Source organism: Diplotaxodon limnothrissa, linkage group LG7, assembly GCF_057381915.1.
Source record: "Diplotaxodon limnothrissa isolate DT_005_m linkage group LG7, D_limnothrissa_male_GT1.1, whole genome shotgun sequence".
Lineage (NCBI taxonomy): Eukaryota > Metazoa > Chordata > Actinopteri > Cichliformes > Cichlidae > Diplotaxodon > Diplotaxodon limnothrissa.
Window position 1 is genome coordinate 5692350 of NC_140602.1, and position 27545 is coordinate 5719894.

General features: G+C 41.6%; 1 protein-coding gene across 3 annotated transcripts; it reads left to right on the forward strand.

Moving 5' to 3' along the window:
• The first annotated feature begins 218 nt into the window (after positions 1-218).
• On the forward strand, positions 219-26517 carry LOC146627640 (SITS-binding protein). 3 transcript variants are annotated; one of them, XM_085359056.1, is made up of 11 exons: positions 219-542; positions 620-1282; positions 4066-4237; positions 12899-13106; positions 13278-13428; positions 20209-20406; positions 20872-21140; positions 21221-21357; positions 21756-21877; positions 23637-23816; positions 23933-26517. In XM_085359056.1, the coding sequence occupies exons 2-11, from the start codon at positions 812-814 to the stop codon at positions 24104-24106; spliced, it is 2082 nt and encodes a 693-aa protein (XP_085215182.1). In that variant the 5' UTR covers positions 219-542; positions 620-811; the 3' UTR covers positions 24107-26517. The 3 variants fall into 3 exon arrangements, with proteins under 3 accessions (XP_085215182.1, XP_085215183.1, XP_085215180.1); XM_085359057.1 differs by having other exon boundaries at positions 832-1282; XM_085359054.1 differs by having other exon boundaries at positions 219-1282.
• Positions 26518-27545: the final 1028 nt, after the last annotated feature.

Genomic DNA, 27545 nt, shown 5'->3' on the forward strand with positions numbered 1-27545 from the left:
ATTATTTTAATTGCTTGAAGCTTGAATAATTTGGAATATAATTGATCCTAAATGTTTGAACGCTTCTTTCATGATTTCACCATCAGTCCTTGACATTACCCTTTGCTTTTCATTGAAACACCCGGGGATCTCATTTGGATGAGGTATGGCATGTTCCCCGACCTTGCCATTTCCAATAGACGCTCCTCGCCGTCTACCAAACCAAGAGTTGAGAAGTGTGCTCAGACTTTACGCATGGAGAGCGCAGGGAGAGTCTGGGAGCACGCATGGGGGTCCCTCCCTTCCAGGCTGCCCGTGGCCTCCTCACCCCGGCGGGCACTTCCAAGACTCTGCCAGGCCCCCTTGATCCCCTATTTCCCCCTCTCTACCTTTCCTCTGAAGAAACTACCCGGCGTTACGTCAGAAAGTGCAGGACAAGCAAGACAGCGTCTTATGAGCTATTCGCAGGCATTGCTGCCAAACCCTACTTGAGGCTGCCTAAGAGCTCACTGCACCCAATGCTATTTACAAATCCAATCCTTTTAAAACATCAGCAGTATGTGGTAAGTCCGTTATTCATTCATATCATTTTATTTCTGCGCTGGGCTTTTTTTTTCTCACAGCTTTCCTCACATGACAGGTCTCTGTTGCCGGCACAATTGCGCAAAAACCCAAAACAGCAGTGTAAACCGTGTAATGATAAAGAGTAGAATGGTTCACACTGTAGCTTCACTGAAAACACCATGACATGATGAAGCAACAGATGATTTTGACGCTCAGAGATTTCTGCAGCATTTTTACTCTTTGACTCTTTGCTGATCTCAAAAACAACATGCCCCACGCTCGAAATAGGAACCCTAGCCCCATCCCAGAGGTAACATGGGATACGGGATTGAAGGAGATGAACGAGACCTGGAAAGGAGCGATAGCCTGTCTCGGGGTTGCCGTCTTCTTCGTAATGACCATCGGGATCATATACTGGCAAGTGGTGGACCAGCCCAACAAAAACTGGATCCTTAGGGGAACTTTCAGCGGACTGATTTGGGAGAGAAAAACCCACTCGCTGCTCATACAGACCCTGACTGAGGATAAGACCTACGTGGAAATTGACGTCGGGAACGTAGGGAACCCCGATATAGAGATTCCCTTCGTGAGGAACCTGTGCTGGCTCAATAAGACCGAGTTCTGCTATACCTGGGACTCGGTGGCCGAGGTGAAGATCTCGCTCGAAGCGAATGAGGATACGGAGACGGAGTGTTACAGCATGACTTGGGCACCGGTACACTGTCATGTGGAGCTGAAGGTAATGTTTCTCTTTATGTGCACACGAAATACACAAATCACAGCAAAATGTGGAGTGCAAACCCAGTTTTGCACTTTCTTCAGGCTAGGAACATTAATGTCCCCCTTTGTAGTTTGTAGTTTGCGGAATGACATTGCCTTGCTTTGATAACAGCCTATTTCTGGTGCACAGTGTGCAACAATTTATAAGCAGGTCCCTTTGCAAAGTTTCTCCGTCAAATATTATAGAATAAGAACTTTAAAAGTATATATTTTATATCAATAATCAAGAAGAAAAAATGTATTTCACTCACAATCTGTTTATATAACTTATTAACGGAAAAGAGAAGCTTTCAAAATGGTAGAAATCTCCTTTTAGAAAAAGTTAAATGTGTTTCTTGCGGCATACGTGATTATCGTTTTCAAAAAACCGGATAAATGTTTTAAATTTGTATAAATTTTTTTAAATTTAACTGGATTTTTATATTGATCTCCAGTGTATGGCCACGGAATTATGTTAAACTACGTGAAACAAACATGTGCACATACAGTGTTCTTTTCCTCCATTTTAAAATGTATTTATCTGCATATTTGTCACACTTGGTACTTGTTTCAGATAATCAAGCTAGTTTTACAATTTCACATATTTTAGACAAAGATAACATGAATAAATGCAAAATACAGTTTAAAATGATGATTTTATTTATTAAGCACAAAAAAGGTGTGGCAAATAACAGTTGTTCAAACCTACCTGGCCTTATGTGAAAAAGTAATTGCCCCCTAAACCTAATAACTGCTTGTATCACCCTTGGCAGCAAGAACTCCAATCCAGTGTTTGTGATAAGTCTTAGTCGTCCTAGTAGTTTTTGGCCCACTCTTCTGAGCAGAATTGTTTTAATTCAGCAACATTGAAGAGTTTTTGAGCATAATTGACTTTTCAAGGTCACGCCAAAGTGTCTCACTCTGATTAAAGTCCAGATTTTGACTAGGTCACTCCAAAACCTTAATTTTTTTTAGTTTTTTGTAGTCATTTGAAGGTGGATTTGCTTGTGTATTTTGGTCATTCTGTGCTTGAGCCTCAGTGAATAGCCGAACAGTCTCCTTCAGGATTTTCTGGTAGAGGTTTTCTTGAAAAAGCAGAATTCAAGGTTCCATCAATAACTGCAAGTCGTCCAGGTCCTAAAGCAGCAAAACAGACCCTCATGATTATGTTTGACTCTTGATAGGATGTTCTTTTAGTGAAATACTCTGCTATTTTCAAGCCACATGTAACAGGACGCAAACTTTGCAAAAAGCATTTGTCACATCAGTTCACAGAATGTTTTTCCCAAAATTTTGGGGATTGCCAAAATGTTTTTTTTTTTGTAAATGCAAGATGAGTCTTTTTGTTCTTTTTGGTCAGCGGTGGTTTTCATTTTGAAGCTCTCCATTGGATGCCATTTTTGTCTAATCTCTTTCTTATTGCTGAATAATGAACACTGACCTTAACTGAGGCAAGTTAGATGCTATTCTGGGTTCTTTTGTGATCTCCAGGATGAGTTGTCAGTGCACTCTCATCGTAATTTTGGTAGACCTGTCTCTTCTTCAAGTTTTCTCCATTTGTGGATAATGTCTCATTCTGTGGGACTAGAGTTAGAGTAAGAGGGGCTTGTTTGTCTAATATTAATTTTTTGGGATAATCTGAAACATAAGTGTGACAAATAGACAATAAAGAAATAAATAAATCAGAAAGGGGACAAAAAATTTTGTCAAATCGTTGTAGGTGACTTGTTATGCTTCTTCCTGTCTCTTTCTAAAGCCATTTAATTAACTACACTGAGTGAAGTACTTACTGTACTTTCCCCTGCCTTAATCGTCAGAAGCATTTAACTGTTGCAAAGTTTGGGTAGGTTAATCTGTCCCCACTGGAACATTCCTCGACATAACTCCCTGTCATGTGGTGTGACTGCTCACAGAAAATCTTCTAAACCAAAGTCACATTTATTTTCATAATTTCCAAAAATCCTGCCCAGAGCCTCTCAGGTGACTACTTGGCACCTGTTTTGAAACTGCTTAATGGAGCCCAGATTTGCTGACGTGAAAAAATAAACTTAAGTTCTGCGTATTTGTCTCTTGAAGACAGAAGGGGAAGCATTTGTTTAAAAAAATAAAATAAAATTCTCTGACGCTCAATCCCTGCATTTTATTCACTGATATACCAGATGCAACCTTAACTGACACTGAATTTCAAATATTACATTAACTCATCCAGACAAAAAACTGTTAATACAATGCTTTTATGAATAATGTTATTACATTTGTAGCTGTTTAAATTAAAGTAAAATCCTAATTTGAGAACAGAAATTAAATTTATTATGGACTGTAAGTCTCCTAAAATATTTAGATGCTCTTAAATAATTTGTTCTTGAGAGTTGCTGCCCTAATGCATCAACTGCTGTACTTCTAATTTCCTTATATTTACCACAGAACAGTGATGACAACCAAAAGCTTTCTGTTCTATTCTCTTTTCTTTTCTTATTATTTTGTCAAATACTGACAAAATGTTGGTGCCCTTTAGTGAGGTTGCTAAAGTGTTTTAAAACCAAAAGAAATTTTTTACCCTCTCCTCACAAACATTACTCTTTCCATACTTAATTCAGCTACTATTTTAATAATATATGACTTTTTATAAAGTTAATCGAATTAGTTAATCACTGTTTTATTTTTTATTTTTTCTTGTTTGCAAACATTTCACTCTGGTTTTCTTTCCCTTTTCCCTTTAATGTGTGATTGCATGTATATTTGCACATGCGTGTCTTTATTCAGGACTGCTTCTCCATGGCCAACATATCCTGGTACGGGGGTGCCAGTGTTCGGGGTCAGACTTGGCCGATCAACGATCAGAACACCACGATGCAGCCCTTCATCGTCAGTGATCTGAAGGACAATCCCTCTGGGTTCGGCTCTGCCCTGGAGCGCTACTTCCTTGGCTCATCGGGTAAGAGGTCACTGATGGGATTTGCTCTCGATCTCGTCGTTAGAAATGGATTTAGAAATCTTCTCCACGGCTATGTTATTACAAGAAAAAAGGTCTCCTCAGTAAGGATGTTGGCAGTTTGCCACGCTTGCTATTGGTGCAGCGTTAGAACAAGAACAAGGACTCTTGAAACTTGATCCCACATGAGTGGGTATACCATGTGTGGCGTGAATCCCAGGGCGCGAGGGAAGCCCTGTGGATGTTGTTGTGTTGTCCTACCCTTTTCAGCCCCTCATGTAAGCATTTATGCTTTAGCTGGCAAAAATGGTACTAAAGCAGCGTCCCTAAAACACACACAACATACTAGATAAGTTGGCTTCGCCACATAGATAGTGTAACACGATGCTGGCTGTGGCATGTCAGTTTATTAATTCAGAGATTAGAGTACAAAGGCAATCAAGCCACCTGTAGCATCTTAAATTAACTCTTAGGAATACCAGAGTAATTGTCTTTTGTTTCTATTAAAAGAGCAGGTTGGATGGAGGCCCTGCTGACTCTTATAACTCACCAGGTTATTTTGAGGGTGTTAGATTTTATCCTCGGGGGTAAAGAGGGGAGAGGCAGGGGCTGTTAGCGGATGTGAATGGTTAATATGACTGATGAAGAATGTCTGCAGAGAGTGTGTGCATGTGCGTTTACACAAATCTCATGGACTATGGAGATTCAATTTGTCTTTGTGTTGGGTTGGTTTCTGAGCTACTGCTTAAATAAACTAATCTTTGTTCCTATCGAATTTCGATATCAATCTGAGATCATGATTATTATTATTAGCACACTGACATTGTTCAAAAAATCTTTAATATTCACATATTCTCATTTCTACATGCAGGCCTTAGGTGTAGGGCCTTAAGTGAATATCTTTGAGCTCTGTAAATGGTTTAGGATTTAGCTGTGAGTAACTACAAAACTCAAATAACCTGCCACAGGGAACGCAGTGACATCACCCAATAAGGCGACACAAATAATCATTGACTTCACTGATTGTTAGCATTAGCTTCACTCAGTCATTTACATGCTGATGGAACCGCATGCAACCGCATATACACACATATATCTTTTGCTATGTAACAGTGACAGGCTTCGCCTGAGAGTCACATGACTTAAATCCCTTTTCCACCTTGTGAAAGGATGCCAGTAATTATTAGGACCCCCGTAACCCTTTGTTTATCTGCTTAGCTTTCCACAGAGAGGAAAACACACATGCACACACATGCAGCCAGAGATAGCATGAGATCCCAATGAGATCAACTGTTTATTTGTTGCCAAGTAACCTCTCACAGATACATAGCCCCAAACATAGCAAACTGATGCTCAGCAATGACAATGATGCCTGTTGGAGCATTAAAGGTATATTTAACATGATATCCTGCTTTAAAGTTCAAGGATGTCTTTGTTTGGCTCCAGGATTTGCATAATGTGCACATTAGGCCCGAGAGAAAATGTTTTTCCATGATCAAAGACATTTTCCAAGCATTTCAACACTTCTCACTTTGCTTTCAGATATTGGACACCAGTCCAACAGATCACAAGAACATAAGTTTCATGTATTTTCCTTATTTGCCAACAACATAATCAGTCTGATGTGTGACAAACTAGTAGCTTCTCGGTCCATTTAGTTAAAGAAGTAATTTGTGTAACCTACAGAACATTTCATCACCAACAAGGGCTTTAACCTTCAGACTTGTGTGGTCCTGTGCTGCAAGTAGAAATGTTACACCTGCTTGAACTGCACGAAAGAGCTGTTCTCTCCGGTGTAAACTTGGTACATTTGTGAATTAGCAGCCACTTTTACAAAAGGCATACGAGACAGAGTTTCAGAGGCAGTCCAGTGATGTACTGTGTTTTACTGTCAGAACTGACAGCAAATGGACACCTTCTCAGACCACATCACGTCACATGCCAGACAAATCAATCCATCCATCCATCCAGCCAGCCAGCCAGACATTCATTTTTTCTAGTAATGGAATTCAGGTCTCACGGGGGGTTGGAGCCATCCCAGCTGTCATAGGGCAAGAGGTGGGGTACACCAAGGAAGGATCAAAAGTCAGTTGCAGGGCTATCACAGAGAGACAGGCATTCATTCACATTCACACTTGTGCCAATTTAGAGTCGCCAACCAACTCATCTTGCATGTCTTTGGACTTTTGGAGGAAGCCAGAGTACACAGAGTACACACAATGAGAACATGCACACTCCACACAGAAAGAAGAGGAATGGAGTTAATATCCAGTTATGGTTTAATTCCAGAGTAGTTTGCATACTCTATTAGTATCTACCCTTTATTTGCATGACCCCTGTTATAGTCTCTCTACATGTTGAATTTACATTTATATTTTGTACAAAAATATTGCATTTTACATGCATCAAAATGAATTTGTGCTCATTTTGCTGCTCCGGGCAAAATAACAACACTTTATTCTCATCTGTATAGAAAGAGCATTTTGTCAGTCTTCATTAGCTGCGTTTATCTTCCTTATCTGCCCAGCAGCTCAGTTCAAAGAACCACATGATATCTCAGATTAAAATCCAATGTGATTATGACTGTGAACTAGGTTATTATAGTTAACCAAAACCAAAGTAAAAGCGTGGAAAAACATTCCAGTTAACTAAAATGGAACTAAAAAGCCAGGCTAAGTGTAAACGTCTGATACATTAATCAAAGAATATAGAGATAAATTCAAATGCAAAGGTTTTGGGATGACTACATTAATAGAATCTGCTGCTTTAACATTATTATGGCTGTAATGTCACGTGTATTCCAGTGTTATTGAAGTCGAGACACTGACAAATACCTGTCATACTATTAAAAAATAAGCAAACTCAGCTTGGAAGCCAGAACTGAACTATAAATGAAATGCAAATAAAAAAAACTATGGAAAATTCAGCTATAAATCTTATAATGTGTTTGAGTCATAACTGCTTCATTTTTATGGATAATAGTATTGGGACAGGAAACAATTACAGAAGTTTTTGTGGCAAAGAAAATCCACATTCATGTGTGGATATCATTATAGAGATTTGTGAGGTTATACAACCGTGTGAAAGTTTAATTAGAAAAGTGATTTGTTCCTGCTTTTTTTCTCTTTCTTTGCACTTAATCAAGTCTAATTGAATGCAGATGGAAAAATACTTACAGAAATATAGAGAAGAAATTATATCATATATCACTGGTTATTAGCATGCACAGCTCCTCACCCCTTTCCAAGTGCTAACAGTTTCTTCTCAAGAAAAGTTGCTTTTAAATCCAGCTGTGTCCACCAACACTCAGCAAACCGTGATTAGGATAGTGCTTCTCAATAGGAGTTAGCTGCATGCACACAGCACCGTATGCAGTCATAGACACACAGTACACACTGTTCATGTGTATTTGAAATGCAGCGATATGTCTGCGCCAATAAATGTGTATTGTAATGTGTATTAAAACAAGAACTCCAGTGTTGTTTTTCGTTTAAAAAAAGGAGATTTTGGGAAGGCAGTATTCCAATAGTAATTTTAAAAAAAAAGTAAAATAATCGCCACATGTCTTTACTTTTGGTTAATATTATTTATTATTAATGGACTGACAACACTTTCATCTGAGCTGTCTTCATAAATCTGCTTTGGAGGAACCAACATACAGTTAATGCAGTTTTAACGTAACATTAGGCTTCACAGCTGTTTGAACCCGCTGATCGTTGCAAGTGGCCTGTCTACACTGACTCTAGTTAGTCATAGCTAGAGTTATAAATGTTGTGGGCAGTATAGAGCTGTGGCTGACATTAAAAACTTAAGAGGACTCCTTGGGATAGTTAAAGACCATGGCAGACAGATTGAAATATTTGTGATAACAGAGCATATATGTATGGTAATTGGTCATATTAAATAGAGAATCAAGAAGAGAGGTAAAGAGTAGCAAAGTAAAGCCAAGGTAGAGAAACTGGATGAAAGAGATACAGCATGCCACCATGCAGCAGAGTGACATTTGAGAGTGTTTCCAACTGGAGGAACTTATCACAGCCACACCTGTCTTTATCCATTCAAAAACACAACTGGACTAGTAAGAACAGATTAGCTATTAGCAAAGTAGCATCCTAGATCACATGCATTATAATGGCATATTAAAAGGGCTACAGCTAGAGGTCCGAAGGCTTGACATGGGAATACTGCATGTGTTCAAAAAGATTGTTATTGTGTGCTGCCTGTGGGCTTAAAACAATACTAAGTAGACAAACCAGTAACAGATGAAAACTGTCTCTTTATTTGTCTCCTAAAATAACAAACAAAATGAAATAGATTATAATATAATGAGATCTTTAGCAGTAATGGGAATACAAGCGGCGGAAACGATTATTTGAAACACATTGATTTGAAAGCAAAGTAGCCATTTTTGTCCCGTGTGTGACTAATTAACACGGCAGGATTTATGTGTAAAATAATTGTTGGATGTTGGCACACAAGTGAGAGGTGAATTATTTGCCAGAAATTCTATTCTCATATATAAAAGACTTCATTTTTCCATGGCCTGTATCCAAATGCTTTGTACTGAGCTGAAGTTTGGCTTGCATCGTGAGTTTCCGAATTGTTATTACAAACGAAAGTTCAGAGCAAACCTGTTAGTTTTTTAAAAATGTGATTGTGTAACTACTTTAAATGTCCCCCTCCTGTTGTGCTCAGCCAGCCAGTAATGAATCTAGTTTTTCTTAATAGATTTTTTTTTCATGAAGAGAAACACACAGAACACGCTTTCTCCAAGATTCCTCGCAACAACTTTACAACAACTCTTTAAGATATTACACCACTTCCTCCACATGCACACGTGACTTCTGTCTCTAATATAACGGAGCTTTATGTTGACAAGGGATAGAACAGTTAAAGCTAAAACATGTTTCCATTACTCAGTTTCATGGAAAGCAATAGAAGAGGAAGGAAGGAAACCACAAAAGAAAAACAGATAATTATCAAAAAATTTTAATGTCATTCAGCAATCTGAATGCAAGGTATCCAAGCTATAAGCTTTTTACAAATGTTTTGGAGATGCAAAGACTAAATACACTCGCTTTCTCCTAACCAGTAATTGAAAGCGCAAATAAGGCTTACGGAGTACCAAAGAGTAAGAAATCAGAAAAGAAATCAGAAAAGAAATCTAGCTCTCTTAACTGTGTTCTTAATTTTTACTAAATATCTTCTCGTTGGAAATGTTTTAAAGATGATTTTCTTATTGGTTTTTAAACCAATCCGAGATCAAGATGCCAAACGTAGGACACTGCTCCAAAACACTCATCTGCGTTGCTCAATAGGTCACGACGAGGTCCCTGGGCAGCTGCCCCGAAACCTCGACACTCCTGCAAAGTAAGATGTGAAACACTTCAAGAATGACACCGTTAGCCAGCTGAAGCTTTGTTAAAAGCAAGCTGTCATCTCCTGTATGAGAGAACTACTGAATGAAAATCACCCCACAACATTTTCCACAGTTGACCTCTTATACTTTCCATGAAGGACAACAGGCAAGAAACAGAAGAAAGACTTTTTAAAGGGTGTAACAACGGGACAGCTTCTGTACTCTTCATATAGACACGTAACTTGTCTGTGGTTGCTCAGGTCATTTCCCTTTCCTTACTTTAACCCTGAGCTTTAGTGAAATCTTTGTTCAAGTGAGAATGTCAGAATATGAGTTTAAACGGTTTGCTAACGTCACCACTGAAGCCAAACAAAAAGTATTATATCAGCTCTCACAGTTTTTAGAGTTTGTCTAATCCAATCTGCTGGTAGTGAAAAGGACACATCTGTAATGTTTGTACAGAACACAGTGTCTCACCCTTGAAACAATAAAACTGATTGATGATAGGAGTAGAGCAGAGAGAGCCTCTTTAGTGTTTCATTATTTCTTCAATAAGTGGGATTGGAAATTTACTACAATGGCAATGTCCCAGTTTTGTGGCCATCAATTTCTTGAGGTTGGGCACAAAAACGAAATTTCCATTGTTAAAGAAGTACATGCCAAACACACACAAACTCGCACACACAGGGTTAGTGTTTGAATGCACATTTTTTTAACCCCTAGTCAGGTCTGTAAGTTTGCACGGTTGTCAGAAAGAACAGTAAAACTATGACAGGTAAACGAGTGCAGTTCATCTGGTCCACAGCAGCAGGGAGTCATAGAGTAGCATTTTCCTTCAGACCAGCACTCTCAAGGATCCTAGGCGCCACATTAAAACCTTACCGACCCTGGTGAAGGTGCACAGGGTCTGCTACCACCTACAGATGTTGAGGTCAGACTGAGTGAAAGTGAGCAAAGAGTCTTTATGGTCCTATAAGCTCAGCACTGTTTTTCTTGGAAAGCTGCAGTTGCACATTGAACAAGGTGTGCCTGAGAGACGTGTACGTGAAAATTCATGTATGTCCACATATATCTGATAGTTGTTTGATTTGCGTGTCAACAGCTACAAAACTGAGAAACGTCAATCAGATCTGTACAGCAAACGTGTGTAATCTTTAAATTAACGAGAGGCGAGGCGAGAGCATATTTTCCACCAGTCACAAAATGTCACTTTTTGAGAGCTAGTAAAAAAGAAAAAAGAAAATGTATTGAATTTTGGGGAATTTTTAAGAAGCTGCTTTAAAAATCTCCCTCACCTCCTGGGTACACCACTATGGGAACAACTTAAGGCTTCAAATCTTGTTCATTTTCTTTAAAATGATCATAAATCCTGCTAGCATACGTTGCATCTTATAGAGCGTAATAAATAAACAGGATTAGAATGGTTTGGGTGGGGGGTTGTTTTTAAATGAGAAGCTCCCTGACAGGAAAAAAGGCACACCAGTGCGTTCATAGTGTTTTGAGTAAGATTTTATAAACAGACGACAGGATTTGGTATACTTAACTTTCAAAAATGCACGTTTAATCCGAGATGGAATAACAGGTACAGCAGTTTAGGATCAGTTTGTCTCATTTCCTTGAGGCTCTGCAGTGTCATTTCCAACAAAAATTTATTATGACTTGAGAAGGCAAATTCAACTCCATTTTCCACTCTGTATGCACTTTAGTAAAAGCCACTGTTTGCAGCTTCAGCAGCACATTAGTCTACGAGGCTTCTTGCTGTCTGGTGTAGTCCTTTTGCGTATGTTTCCACTACTTTCTTTCCACTTCCATCCTTCTATAAATCTTTATAATTTTCTCTGCAAACCACATCATACACCACCATACTCTTTCAAAGCACCTTTGCCTTATCAACTTTCTTCTATCGCGTCCATTCAACTCCTTTGTTATTGAAAATATTTCTGTATGTCAGAAATACATAAAATTAAATGTTTATCATAAATATTTCCTAAATAAAATCTGCATTTATCTGCCATTTATAAATTTGTAACAAACACGTGGATGTTGACCTAATACCTTGTGAGAGGCAGCTGAGGTGTTACCAGTATCTCTTTGACATTATCCATTGCAAACACGTGGGAATTACCCTGAGGCTGAAGGCTCCTCACAAGGCTTTTAAATACTGATCTCTGAAACTATTAATCTGATTATAAACTGGTACACGAGTATCCCGCCTGCTCCTGGTCCCTGCTTCCATGAGAACAGTAAGCCCACTGAAACTAGAGAGAGCAGCTGAAATGAGCCAAGGTCTCACCAGTTTCTCAGACTGTCTAATCTGTCCATTGATTGGTCACAAATCTTAAACCCCAGTTTGGTTACTTTGAGCAGCTTTTGCAAAATCTCAATACGAGGTCAGGGTCTGTGTTAATGGCTCAGTTTATTAGATGGGACAGAAACATAGCCAAGCAGAGCACAGAGGAACTGAAGGTTGTTAAAGCTGGGAGGGAGAAGGTGGGAGTCAGGTTAGGGGAGAAGTGGTTAGGGTTAGGGTAACCTGAGATGAATGGGGCATTCCTTCCAGGGCAACTACATCTGCAGATACAATTTTCAGCTACACATAATCTTGTCATTATGCAAGCCATCTGATGGACTGTATGTGCATGCAGTAGCAGAAATCTAAAGAGGCCCCCTTAACTGCAAGGTTTTAGAAGGATAAAGTAGACAAAAATCATCTTCAAATCTTCAATATTTCTGGTAAGTTTTGTTATTCGGAGAGGGAACATGCACGGGACATTCAATGCTCGTGTTTGCCCAGAAGCAAGCATAATGGACAAATAAAAAATGTTTCTAACCCTGCCCTCAGTGTTACTTTCCAGGCTACCTGAATCTCATTTCACTGGTCTGCAGTGTAACCTACCTACTTAGAACTTGCCAGTAGTTTCAGGGTAAACTCATCCAACTGTGTGCTGCTATATCTCATTCTGGGGAGTGTTTTTCTTACATCTGAGTGGAGCAATATCAGCTGACACAGGCTGCACTCTACCTCCCACAACACTCCATCCGTCATACTCATACTGGTCTCAGTAACACTCATGCACTATGTCATATAAGTGGAATTTGCAATGGACTGTCTTATTTGCGCTGATCTCTGCCTCTTTAAATCATAACTGTTTGAATTACCTGACTTTTCCTTCGCATGAGTGTATGACCTAGACTGTGACTTTATATTGCAGCTGTTTATCTGACTCCTTAAAGCAAGGTTTCATCCACAAGCATAATGTAAGCTAATGACCGACGCCCATTCCTGTGTGCTTCCTACCATGCAGGTGTCGCAGTGCTTGTATCTCCTGACATCCCCCTGCAGCTCGGGCTGGACAGCAGACAGCAGTTCTGCCTACAGTCACTTCCAAGTATGGAGCGACTCCCTCTGCAGTACACTGTGTGTGTGGCCCACAATGTAAAAGCTGCTCACCAGGAAGCAGTGCAACAGCTCTCGGAGCACAGCAGGGAGCTGCCCAACATGAAAGCACTGCGGTTAGTTCAGTTTAGATTTAGATTAGACCAGATGTAAATTTCACTCTGCTTCACTTCTGGTTATTATAACAGCGGTGCACTGGTGTGGTTGGTGAGCACCGATTGAAACTTTAGTCTCGCGAGCCAACTGTGTTTAACTGTTCCAGTCTGATTCCTGTGTGTGTGCCGCAGGCTGCCATTCTGGAAGCTGCTCGCCAACATGGACTCAGGGCCGAAGGTGGAGCGGGAGATGAGGACTTTCTCGAATCGTCTGAAGAGACACCAGCTTGGGGAGGGAGTCATCAGCCTCAATGAACATTCCACCACCCTCCTTTCTGATATGGTACATGATGCAGACACACACTGACTACTGAACTGTGCTGTGTCTTCTCCCAGCCTTTAAAGGCTGTGACAGAGTTAAGTTTTCATTGTGAAAATATTCTGCTAAGGCAAACCCAATCTGGGTCGGATAAAAATCCCACTGGTTAAACCGTTTAAATGAAATAAAAAATAAAATTAACCCACCAACAGGATTTAACAAATAGTGGATAAGGATTGGTAACACACTCAGTGTCTTGACAGTTTTTGTATGGCAGGTGTGAGCTCTCATATTAATAAATAGATTATAAAAAGTCAGCACTGCATCATAAAAGGTTGCTGTTTTCAGCATTTTCGAATGCAACCTTTGCTTTATCGCACTGAAGTGGACATTCCTGGTGGATTGGGCCACCTGCTGCGGTGCTGCTGCCATTTGCCATTGCAGGTATCAAATGATGGAGATAGAAGTTTTGCGGATGCAGGCATCAGCTGTATTTAGCTTAAATTTTTATTTAAACATTACAAATATAGTGTGTTGACATTATAGCTGGCTGCAGGGGCCATGCTTTATGTTCAATTCTACTAGTCTGTTGATACGAGGTCTTGAAATGAGAAGCCAGTTCATGGAGTTTCTATTTTCAGTAGAAGCTCTCTTCTTTTACTAAGCCTAGAAAAGTTTGTTAACCCAGTGACTAGAATTAAGATGTGTATATTATTCTTTTTTCATTCATCTTCATTTCTTCCGCTGCATAGCTGCAGATTTTCATAATCCACTGCTTCAACTACAGAGGTTGTGTCAGGTTTTGTGTGGAGGCGAGGAAGAAGGAACCCAAACGCAGGACTCGCAGGTAGGTGAAGCCTGGTGGTTTACTATGATGAGCGGATGAAACAGGACATGCAACGGAGGGCTGACTGAACTGAGATAGCTGGCTGAACTGAAATGACTGAACTCATAGCTGGACTGGCCATCGGGCATACCGGGCATTTGCCCGGTGGGCCGCTGGCGATTTTTTGTTTTTATGGGCCGATGGGGTTTTTTTTTTTTTTTTTTTTTTAGGAAGGGTATATATAATGAAAGGTGTTGGATTGGCCAATTGGTCATGATCGACTCTGGGCTGGACCAATTACAGCCGAGGAGGCTGGCTGCACCCTCCCCCTTCTTTAGCAATCACGTGATTTTCGCGCATTGCATGCCGGGAACTCGTGGCAAAACAATCCAAGTACCGCATCAAATGCAAACATTTGCAGCACCGCAAAACGTTCATTCTCCGGTTCCAATACCTTCTTTTTTTTTCTTTGCCGCACAAAAAAGGAATGTACAAAACAAAAGGAGAACAATGCCGGTCCGTACAAAGACAGACTCGACGAAAAGACAAAGAAAAGATACGAGGAAAAAAATCAAAGGAGTGAAAGAGTGGACAAAAGACATCAGCGTGCTGCCCAACTTTCACCACGCTCAGATTTATAATTATACGCTTCTTGGAGTGAGTGCATACACTCATGAACTTTAGTAACTTCAGGTCACTGCAACATGCCCGGGTACAGTTTACCGACGGATGGGTGCAGGACCTTGAAATGCACCGTGTAGAACGAAAGACTATTGTACATATCATAAGTTTACCAGTCTCACAAATCGTCTTCATAAATACACATTCATTAACAGTTTATTAATAGGACCTTTCAGCTCAACGGTAATTAATTAGTAGTGGAAATAATTTCTGGTAGTGTAACAGTGTTTATGTGGTATTATTCCACTTGCCACAAATATCAGTGTAATGGGGAAACAGCGCCCCCCCCCCCCTCTCGGTGTGGCTGGCTGCAGTAATCGCTGCCAGTCTGCCGTAGCCATACGAGAGGTGAGTTGTATTGTTCCGCACACAATATAGCTAAGTAGTACAGACACATAAAACATGTTTGATTAGCTGACGAGCACCGAGTGTAATAAGTGCTTAGTGGACACATGTCCAACACCAGTTTTATGTACTTTTCATTTGTTTATTAATGTGTGAAACTGTATGCTAAAGCGGAATGCTAATGAGATGTTCTGCCGTAGTGTGCTGTGCGGAGTGGTGTGTGGCGAGCCTGTGCACTGATAATACACCGTTGTTTCCATTCAGGTACATCATTTGTTGTTGCTGTTATTTTATTGTATATTAGAAATTGTAATATTGCTGCAGTAATCGCTGCCAGTCTGCCGTAGCCATACGAGAGTGTGCTGTGCGGAGTGGTGTATGGCGAGCCTGTGCACTGATAATACACCGTTGTTTCCATTTAGGAAATAAAGTGGCAACGATCGATCAGAGACTGTCTTTTTAAAAACACTACACAACGCAGAGTCGAGGAGTCTGTTTGGGCCGAACTGTTGCAGCGGGATGAAGCAGAAACCGGTTACAGTAGCATTACAGAAATGTAGCAGTGACAATAATATTGTATATTGTAATCGCAATGGACAATTAGTGATACAAAACAACTGTTTTATCCTGTGAATAAAAGTATATGTTTTTGTCAGTGTACCATGGTTATAACAGAAGCGAAACGCAATATTGTGTCAGAACAATTCATTTCTGTTCAGCGCCAGACTTGCTTGTAACCTATATCACCAATTATGTTAAGAAAAATGACGTATTAACTACTACAAAACTCTGACCTTTGTGGGAATGCTTGGAGCAGACTAACATGTGAGCTGGGGTGTTCTGAGACGTTATATTTGGTATATCCAGACCATCCATCGGCTCTTACTTCGGAAACATGGCTTAAAAAATTTCACTTCAACGACATAATCCGATAAAAAAAAAAAACGATCTCTTTACCCGTCGGCTTCCTGTGGCTGTCATGCGACCAGCTATTGCAGTTAATAATAATACAACAGCTTCTTGCCATTTTTTGGGTTTCTTTTTATCGCTGTGTAACTGAGTTCAATTGAAAGCCTGCGTGCGCTAGTACCTCTTGCCACAAGTTCCCAGAATCCTTTGCGGTTTTATCCCTGAATGACGTCACATTTTCAATCTTTATCCTGGTGGGCCGGTCTCTAGTCAAAATGCCCGGGCCGATTTTTTGTCCCAGTCCAGCCTTGACTGAACTGGCTGGATTGGAAACACGGACAGTACACAACATCAACGAAATGACAAAGACCTGGTGGAAGCGAGGAACTTAAATACACAAGTTGAATGACGACAATGTTTGGAAACAGGTGAGTACAGGGCTGAACATAATCTGACTAATGACACAAGCTGACACGGGGGGGGGGGGGGGGGGGGGGAAGTGAGAACATTAATGTGGCGAACTAAACTGAACATGAACAAACTGAAATCACTAACAACCCAGGAGCCCTGACAGTACCCCCCCCCAAAAGAAAGAAGAAGAAGAAAAAAAAAAAGGAACAGGGTGGGCGGCCGCGGCGGCGGCCACTGAGCAGGTCCGGTGGGCGGCCGCGAGGAAGACGGCGGCGGCCACGCCAGCGACGAGGTCCAGTCAGCGGCCTGGAAGGTGGCCGAATCCGTCGAGGACGAGGAGCCGGCGGTGACGGAGGAGCGGCTGTAGGCGACGGCGGTGACGGAGGAGCGGCTGCGTGGGGCGGCTGCAGGCGACTGCGGGTGCGGAAACCCCTGGCTGAGGAGCTAGAGAGCTCACAGCTGGCTTTGGATGCTGTGGCTGCAGGTCAGGAAACTGAACAGGATGGTGAATGAGTGACTGGGTAGGAGACTGGACTACAGGCTGAACTGACTGGACCACAGGCGGTGGGAGGATGGGTGACTGAGCTACAGGCGACCGGACAGGAGGCGACTGGACTGACAGGAGGCGACTGAGCTGCGGGCGACTGGACAGGAGGAGACTGGACTACAGGAGACTTAACTACAGGGGTCTGGACTGGGGAGGCTAAAGGATCAACAGAGGTTGGTGAGGCTAATGGCTGAGCTAACGACTGAATTAGTGAAGGGGATAAAGCTGCAGCCTGGGCTAGTAAAGCTGGTGCCCGAGCAGGGGACAGGTCCGCTAGCCTAACCAGGGAAAGCTGGATCAGGTGGATGAAGAGGTAGACTAGTAGGGGGAGAGGCTAGCTTTTCCGAACCTCTAGGGAGGTCAGGCTGGGTTCTGGCTGCCCTCAGCCTGGGTGCTGGGACAAGAATGGAAGGTGACTGGACGCCAGTCACACCCACCCGAGGAACACGGACGGGTGCAGGAGTGGACTGGGACGCAGCTGCCCTCCTCCTGGGAGCTGGCACAGGTTTGGGTGTAGGCTGACTGATAGGGGTGGAAATAATGACTGGGTGTGTGATACTGCCAGGTTTATCAGGGATTATTCTGGTCCTTCTGCCACCACTATTCACAGTCTTTGACTGAACAGTCCTTGGGGGAGCAGAAAAAAAAAATCTTCCCAGTCCACATCATCGTCCAGGAGGGAAACCCCCCATGAATCAGAGATGAGTCTATTTTTTTAAGTGAAGAGTCAGACGAAGAGTGCGAAAAACAATCACTGGAACTCACCACCGGGAGTTGCTCAAAATGGTCCATATTATGGAGGCGTGCGCGCCGCTTTCTCCGGGAAGAGGAAACCTGCAGGGTAAACAACTGAGCCTCTGGCGCGGGAGCCTCCGTTGAGCAGAGTTGGGAGGCAGAGCAACTGTGGCATGGCGAGGTTGGAGGTCCAGTGAATAAGGCGGCGGGTGTGTGAGCGAGGAGCGGAGCGGCAAGAGAAGGAGCGGCTGAAACACGGCGAGAAACGCCCACTCTCCGCGGCAAATGCTCCGGTGCAGGTGAGGCAGCAGGTGGGGGAACGCGGCGTCTGCGAGGCCTGCCCAGAGCCAGGCGAGTCCCCTCGAAGACATGGTCTCTCTCCGCTGTTTTCCCCTGAACTCCTCTGCCCAACGGGAAAGTGCTGCCTCCTGCCGCTCATAGAGGTCCGAGTCCGCTGGGTTCCAATCGTGTCTTCGTGGCACGGGTCGTGTCATTCTGTCAGGTTTTGTGTGGAGGCGAGGAAGAAGGAACCCAAACGCAGGACTCGCTGGTAGGTGACGCCTGGTGGTTTATTGGATTGGAAACACGGACAGCGTACACAACATCAATGACACGACAAAGACCTGGTGGAACCGAGGAACTTAAATACACAGGTTGAATGATGACAACGATTGGAAACAGGTGAGTACAGGGCTGAACATAATCTGACTAATGACACAAGAGACAAGCTGACATGGGAAAAAACAGGAAGTGAGAACATTAATGTGGCGAACTAAACTGAACATGAACAAACTGAAATCACTAAGTCAACGACCCAGGAACCCTGACAGGTAGTAAATCTGGTAAGAGTTCATTGGTCAGAGGCCCACAACTGGTCAGAGATAGAGATGAAGGAGTTTTCTTAAGTGGATCTCCAGAGCACTGGAGGCAGGGAACAAGGGAGGGAGGACAGGTTCAGTGAAATGTTACAACATAGAAAAACAAAAGCCAGATTAGGTTTGTTTTTCCTTTTTTGTTTTGTTTTGTTTTTGTTTGTTTGTTTGTTTGTTTGTTTGTTTGTTTGTTTGTTTGTTTGTTTGTTTGTTTGTTTGTTTGGGGTTTGTTTGTTTGGGGTTTTTTGCCTAACAGAACTTAGTTCCACAAAATGCCGATCAAATCTTCAGGACACTTTGTGATGCCTTACAGCATGTAAATGGGGCACTTCATCATCAAATATGTTTTCAGATATTCTTTCAGCTGCACATTCATACAGTTCCCTTCCCTAAATGCTATTGCAAACTGCCTGGTAACGACACCACCGGACCACAGTCAAGTCAATCCGTGTCAACACCTGGTAGAACCTGGTGGTGTTCCGTTACAAAACAAATATAGTTGAGAGAAGACAAACAGAGCCTTTCCTAATAGGTATTAGGTTGCTCTGAGTGTGGTAACTGCAGGATGGCAAAGAACTGGGTGTGCTGAGATTTGAAGGAACCTTAGCCAACTAGAGCAAGTAATCCCAGCTTGATGCTCAGATATGACCCAGACTGTACAGCAGAAGACCATGCAGGCAGAAATGCAATCAGTCCATAAAAGGTTATTTCCAGACATCCTGTTATATACGTACACACTGGTAATGTTTCCATTGCATTTTCAGTAGTTGTGAAAGAACAGAAACAAAATAATAATACAGAATAATATGCAATCATGATGGATGGCGGATATTAAGGATATTAATCACCAGTTTTGTTGGTACCACCTCACTTCACTCCCTTCATACTTCAATAAAGAACCAGCCAAGCATAAAATCCTGCATGGAAACTTACAGAATTAACACATTAGGCTGTGTAGAAGTGTGGCTAGCAACAATGATCCCCTTTCACTCCAGTTTTACAAGAGTCCATACATTTTCAGTCACTCTGTTAATTTTTATTTTACAGTTTCCATTTTACTCTGCAAGAACTGGCATCAAAGTGATTTGGTTATTAATAGGTTTGCATTATTTCTAATTTTATTACATAGAAATTAAAGTAAATTTTAACACATTATTTGAATTTCTTTGCATTTTACTTCTTTCTGGATTAAAAAAAAGCAGAAGAAATGAATGGTTAGTGGGGGGGGGGATCTAAGAAATTAAACAATATGAGCTAATATAGCCTTTCCTCCCACAGCTATTTTACATATGATTTGTCTTGTTCCACAGTTATGTAATGCAAAGTTCCCAAAGGACTCTAGCAAATGTCAAATGGTTCTGACAGAAGTTGCATTCTCAAAGCTACAATTCTGCAAAGCAACTTTGCAAAGGTGTATGCTAGTAGCACCATTAAACTATTAATTTAAAATTGTTGTCTGTCTTTTTGTTACTTTGCAGGACCATGACTACCTCAACAGCAGGAAAAGGGGGATGTCCAAGAGACTGACCAGGGACCTCCCACTTGTCAAGCTTCTTAACATTTCCATCACCATGTCCCCTTTCCTGGGGGTGGACACCACACAGTTCCACACCTCCCTTATTGATGGCACTGAGGCCTACTGGCTCAGTCTCCCTTCAGCCCCTCAGGGACAGCTGGTGAGGCATGAGAGGCACACACTATCATATTGTAAACCACTTAGTTGCGTCCACAGTAATCCACATTTGAACTTTGAACTGAGATTTATGTATTTTCATTTAGTTTGTTGTTGTGGGAGGCAGTATAAAGAACCCACCACATTTTTATTTCATGCTAAGTACAGTTTTCCCTGACAGTTAACTTTCCTCACGCTACTAAAACACTCTATTCGGTCAAACATGAAACCAGACAGAGATTTGGGGATATTTTCCTCCTGCATTGCAGACTCTCTGCATTAATCAGCTCCAGTTTGATCAAATTAAAAAAGCAATGCAATGCAAACGCAGTAGGACTAAACCAGGAAATCTATAATTGCAGCAGCAGTTGCACTGCGGTTTATAATTAGTCAATTATCCACAGAGAAAATAATAGCAGTGTAAAATAAACACCAATTAGAATGCAGTTGCCTCTGTCCCTCTACCCAGATCCCTGTGATGAGTCAGTGGCGAGGAAAGTTCTGTGTAAAGCTGAACATCACAAATCCAGGAGCAGTGAGCTGGTTCCTGGACAGGGTAGGAGCCCTTCAAACCCATTTAGGGATGGAGTACATCATGCTGGAAGGGGGCGAGGGGAATCTGTTTGAGGAGCAGGCACTGCGGCCACCGCAAGCTCTGGGTGGAGACAAGTACATCAGCCTGCTGGCTGACCTGGCCACCAGGATAGGAGATTCCACCATTATGACTGCAGGGACACGGTAATCTGTCAGCTAATGCACAATGACATTGCTTCCCGTAAGGCACATTTGTGTTTATTAGGACTTTTTCTGTGTCTCAGGTCCAGTTACAAGCCACTCTTTGTGAGGATGACCCCCCTGCAGTCTGATTGGAGCCCGATGGGTCTTAAGGCCTTCATTCCCAACCTGTTGCACCACACTTTGCTGGGATACAACTTCCTCATTCCTGATGCAGTAGGTAATACGAGAACCTATGGGTCCCTTTTTTATCACATAGTGATATTTTTGCCTTTTTGTGAGAACTGAAAAAAGCACTTGATTAGTGTTGCTTTGGACAAAGCTGGGAGCTGTCAGTAAAACATGGGCCTGATATAACTGCCGTGAAACATCTTAAATTGTTCATTAGATATGAGGTATGAGTTGTATCAAGATAGTTTTAGTACAATGTTATAGCCCACACTAGCTTGCAAAACACCAGTAATTAACATGAACCAGATCTAAAAGGATAAATTGATCTTTTTCCAAAATAGAGAAGCCAACGTACATCATATTGCATTGTCTTAAATCTGCAAATTAAAAAAGCCACACGAGTACCCACTGTTTAACTGTTTTTGTCTTTTCTCTGCCTCTGCACAGGTGGCTCTCTGTCTGGAGACCTGGTCACAGATGAGGAGTTGTTCATCCGCTGGCTGGAGATTGCAGCCTTTCTTCCTGTTATGAGCTTCCACACACCACCCTGGATCTTCGGGGAGGGCCAGGTATACTACCGGTCTGCCTCGTGTAGCCACCCGGCAGCAGCCTGCGTTTGGTGCCATTACAGCTGTGTCATCCACATTAGTGACAACCTAGCAGGTTCACATTCTACTCATGACTTGCTAACCAGATTTTCGCTTGTGAAGATTTACTGTGGAGAGATCAAGTGTAGTGAGGTGTGAATGCTGCCAATTAGATGTTCTAAAAGGGGGTGGGAGATTATCCTTCCTTCCCACATGCTGCTGTTGAAAAAGTGGTTCATTGGCCCAACAGCCAGCCCTCAATTCTGAGGGTCAAGCGCTGAGAAGTTCCCACCGATTCTTTTGCAGAGGAGCTAGAGGACTGCTGAGACCTGATCTATCAAAACTCAGATCTGACTCTCCCCTCAGCAGGAGGGGCAGGACTGAACCATGAACCTCTCCATGGGAAATGAGGAACACACTATTCACCATGCACAGCAGGAAAACAAAGCCTTAAGTCTCTGATGACAGGTATTGATGCTTTTGACAATGTGTTACCAGAGCTCAGGTTCCTGAACAAAAAACGCTTTATGCTCCTGCAGAGGAAGAAGGGTAATGCCCTCCCTAACCCCCTTCCCCTCCCGCCTTTCCTCATCTCATTCACCTGTGGTTACGAGTCCATCTGGTCTGAATTACAATCCCTATTCTAGATTTATGGCTCGCTCTCACTCTCAAGGGCCACTTCAGCAGGAATGATAATGAATTTGAGGACAAGTCTTGGAAAAATACTTTATTGTGGCAATTAAGATTTCCATGAGTAATTGACAAGTGTGACAGAGTGGGAGTGATCAAATGAATTTTTTTCCACTAGGAGGGAGCTAAAGCAGCAAAATATATTAGTTGTGACTTGTGTTGTGTGACAAAGATAAAAATAGGCCTTTTTGGACGGCGAGGCATTTGACAGCAGCAATGTTTTCCATTTTGGTCTCTTGCATGGTCTTCAGTTCATAAACCCAGATGAAGTGAGAGCGGGGAGATATTTTAGTGGAGATAGACTGTTGCATTGCCCATGATAAATGACTCTTTTATAGACATTTTTACTACAGTTTTAAATGTGGTGCACCTTTATTTCCAGAATGTGTGAGACTGCAGTCGGTCACAGACAGGTCACAGCAGCAAATACGTTGGAATCGAATAGCAGCAAAACCTCAAAGCCACACACATGCCTGGCTTCTCAATTAGGGAAAGATTCACTCAAACCAGTGGCTCATTCCTACAAATGGTCTCAATCCCAAGTCATAAAAATAAATTTTTTTATAGAGGCGGTCAAGTTTTGTTTTTGTCGTGAGACTCTGAAGAGGATGTGACCCTTCCAGAAATGCTGAAGTCGTTTGGGCAAAGGGAGACAGCACAAAGGCTTTGGCAGAGTTAAACCCACTAAGTCAACAATGAGTGACTGTTGAGTTGAGTCTGCGTGTAGAGATGGCACAAATGTCCTTAGCAGACCTCACTGTCAATATTTTTCTTGTACTGAAATCCTTGCGGTGGATGATTTAGTTTAGGAAAGGGCTGGTCACTGGTTTCAGTTACTCTGTTGATCCAGATTTCTTGAAAATAGATTCTTTGGATGAACGATGTGAAAAAGGCCTAAGTGGTTCTGAATGAAAATACTGCCCAAGAAAAAGGCAACGATGGATTTTAATTCGATTGTTATAATCCTAATTGTTTTCTTTTGTTTTTTCTTTTTCTTTTTACTGTAATCCACAATAATGTTCGTTCTCGTGTCTCAAATGGTAATCCATAGGTGCTAAACCTAACTCGGAACTACCTAACAAGGCACCAGAGGGATGTGGCACCGCTGATTGAAAAGTATGCAGAGGAGTGGCAGGTGACGGGAAACCCCATCTATCGCCCAATGTGGTGGCTCAATCCAACTGACTCCATGACCTTTACCATCAATGACCAGTTCCTCATTGGAGATGAGGTCAGTTAATGGAGTTCTGATGATGTGGGATCTAATGCACTTGGCATGTTTTAGCAACTTCAGCCGTATCCTGATGTCACGCATGTGCAATCTCCCTTATACGTATTTATTTTCAGGTCTTAGTGGCACCAGTGGTGGAGAAGGGGGCAGTGCAGAGGGATATATATTTACCTGACGGGGGCTTTCAATGGCAGGACAGTCAGAACGCACGGGTGTTTGACGGGGGGACGTTCTTGCACGACTACCCTGTCCCCCTGACGGAGGTGGCTGTTTTCTTACGGAGAAGCTGACTCGGATGACTGTCCCACAGAGTCACGTGATTTATCCTGTTACTGTTTTGAATCAAATTCTTTTTTTAGGTACTTGTGCTGTTCTTAACTTGCACTTTTCTACTAAAGACCATTGACCCTGCCTCAAGTGCTGCCTTGAGACGATTTGTAGAAATATATACATACATGTATATACATTTTTTTTTTTTTATACTTGCACTTTATGGTTCAAAATATTTTTTTCCTTTATGTTATTTGTCTTCTTTTCATTTGTTTTTTTTTATGCTGAATGGTTTTACCTCTTAGTGATTTGTTTCTGGACTTTTTCATCCACTCTGCTGCTTTTTTTGTTTGTTTGTTTGTTTTCTTTTTTTTAATGGTTCTGGAGAAGTATGTGTGTTTACATACTGCATTTCTACAGTCTTTAAATTTGTAGCTGCTGTTGGCTCTCTTCATAAGGAGGAACAAAGCAAGCTCCTTGTTTGCTTAAAAGTATCTGAATTTCTCAAGAAGACCAAATGAAGATGCAGAAAGACAAGGAAGGCGGTTAAAAGGGCCTTTTGAGAGAAACACTTACTGGCGGGAAATTAACACAGGAAGCTACATACAAGCACCATGGTACCATATGTCTTGCTCACTCTATGGAAAGGCTCTTACTTGAACTCATCAGGCCAAAGGGCCGATGTTTTATGAAAGATGAATGTACCTCAAGTAACGTATATGAATTGCTTTACAAAGTCATTAGACACAACAGCCTATCACCCCATAGTTCATATTCTTAGAATAGTTAAGTCATAGACATCCATGAATGTCCCTTTGTACTGTATGCTGATGAACTTGAGGCCAAGCCACTTTCATCGTAACTTTGCATATATTTAAATTTTAGATTAGAGTTTAACCTGCTGTATCAAGCGCTTTTAAGTGAGTGCCTCTTTCTTTACTGACTGTTGATGTGTTCTTACATGTGAGCCGAATTAAGTTGTAAAGACAACCTTGCTGATGGCACCACATGGGTGAAAAGGAGATTTTGTATAAATACATGTAATCAGACCCTTTTTATCTGATAATCTGACTGTGATATCACTCCCATTCATGAGTATGAATCCACCAGCAGCAGCTGTGAGGCTCAGTGAAAGACTTTGGACCAGGTATAAAGATAGTTTGGTCCAAAAGATGCAAAATCTGACTTCCAATTGTGCTAAAAATCACTCTTTTGGAGATTTCTCATTTGTCTATTCTGTACAAAAACCGAAATGGAAAAACAAAAAGTTGTATTTTTGTTATTTCTTAAGCCTATTTTACTGAAACCGGTAAATTTATTTTCCAATTTCTATGCAAACGTTGAGTGTCTTCAGTTTATAATTACTTGATAGGGACATATGATCGATGTGTCATATGATGGTACTTTTCTACCTACTACTACTCTCACCATAAAAATAAAGTACAAAACTTATATTTCTCCAAATGTTGAGCCACATCAAATAAATACAATGCTCTCAGTTGTAAGCATACCATGTTTGCATATGAGAAATTGGCTTTTTGGAGAGAAACAAAGTATTTGTGAAGGATTCACCTGAAATTGCTGGAATTGTTGAAAGCACAGATGTGCAGAGGCCCACCTGACATAAACCTTCGTGAGTAATTCAGCTTCTCTCCTCATGTGTACCATTACATAGCCTACTCTCTGGACTATCTTTACACTTCTATCACTTTCTTAAGTTTAGTTGTTTACTTGTAAAAGCTGTTTGAACCCAGACTTAATGCTCTAAGCAAATGAAATGTAAATGAGACTGATTCTATTTTTTGATTATGTTTAAAATCAGTCCAAGAAGAGACGTAATCTTTATACCCTGAAGCTCGGCTCTTTATAGTCAACTGTCAGTGTTGCTTTTTTTTTTTTTAAATCAATTTGTTCCATAAAGGAAAATCTTAAATGGCAAACAGTGAGGATACAAACTCTGGAAACTTAACATTTATCTCAACTAAATTGATTGTGTAACTTTGATCTAAAAAGTTGACTGTATCAGCTCAAACACTCAGGTCTAATGAAGTTTCCTATCAGATCACCGGATGTCTTAGTGCAACGCAGTATGTTGTGAACACATTAACGTCTTAATGTCTCCTGGGGCAGAATGTACAATGGACACACTGTGATTTCCCATAGCCCTTCATGTGCGGAGCTTTTCTTTTTCCCATTATATAATGCTGTTATGGAATGCTTTGGTAGGTTAATGTAGGAGTTGCAGGAAAAGCTTTGTTGTGTTATTCCTTCCCTCTACAGACTGAGTGAGCCATGTGCCTTAATATGCCACAAATCTGGACGACACAGGTGTCTAGATTATTGCAGTATCAGCAATGACCGTAATACAATGACTGTGCCATTACAAGTGTTTTTCTCTCTTCTGTAAATCAGATAACATAGAATGACAAAGTTGCAATAAAGTTTACATTTTCTTACTTAACTCATCAAGTTTGCATTTACTTCATGACATACTGGAGGCCACATTCAAGTGGAGCTGCCAGATTTTAATTATTATTACTTCAGAATTTTTAGTTCAAATCCAATCCTGAAGTTTGCACATTTTTTTTCTGTCTTGATGCTGGTTTGTGTTTGACTGTGCAGGCAGTGGCAATCTGCAGTTGCACCGATCAGGCGCAACATTATGACTACTAACAGGTGAAGTTAATAACACTGATTGTCTCTTCATCATGGCACCTGTTAGGGATATATTAGGAAGCAAGTGAACAATTTGTCCTCAAAGAAGAAGCAGGAAGACTTGTCCAACTTGTGATGTAAAATTGCAGTGCTTCTGGGGTGTTCCTGGTCTGTAGTGATTAGTATCTATGAAAAGTGGTCCAAGGAAGCAACAGCAGTGAACTAGTGACAGGTAAGTGGACATGGAGCCCATACTGACCCCTGTCCACTGCCGAAAACACCTACAATGTGAGCATCAACTGGACCCAAAGCAATGGAATAAGGGGGTGTGGACTAACAAATCACATTATGAAATGCTTTGGTAGGGTTCATGTAGGAGTTGCATCACATGATCAGCCAGTTATGGGTGCATTGCATACCTGGGCGATACACGGCACCAGGATGCACTATGGAAACTGTGGCAGTGTGATACTCTTCTAGAAAACCTTGCGTCATGGCATCTATGTGGATGTTACTTTGACACGTTCCACCTACCTCAGCATCGTTGCAGACTTTGATTACAACCTTTCATGGAAACGATATTGCATTCTTCTTTCAGCAGGATAATGCACCCTGACACAAAGCAAAAATGGTTCAAGAATGGTTTGAAGATCACAACAATGACTTTGTGACCCAGATTTCCTATAGTTCAACCCAATGGCTGGACAAACAAGTCCAATCTATGGAGGCCCCAAATCGCAACTTACAGGGCTTAAAGGTGCAAGATACAAGATACCACGCACATCAACTCCAAGGGTCAAGTGG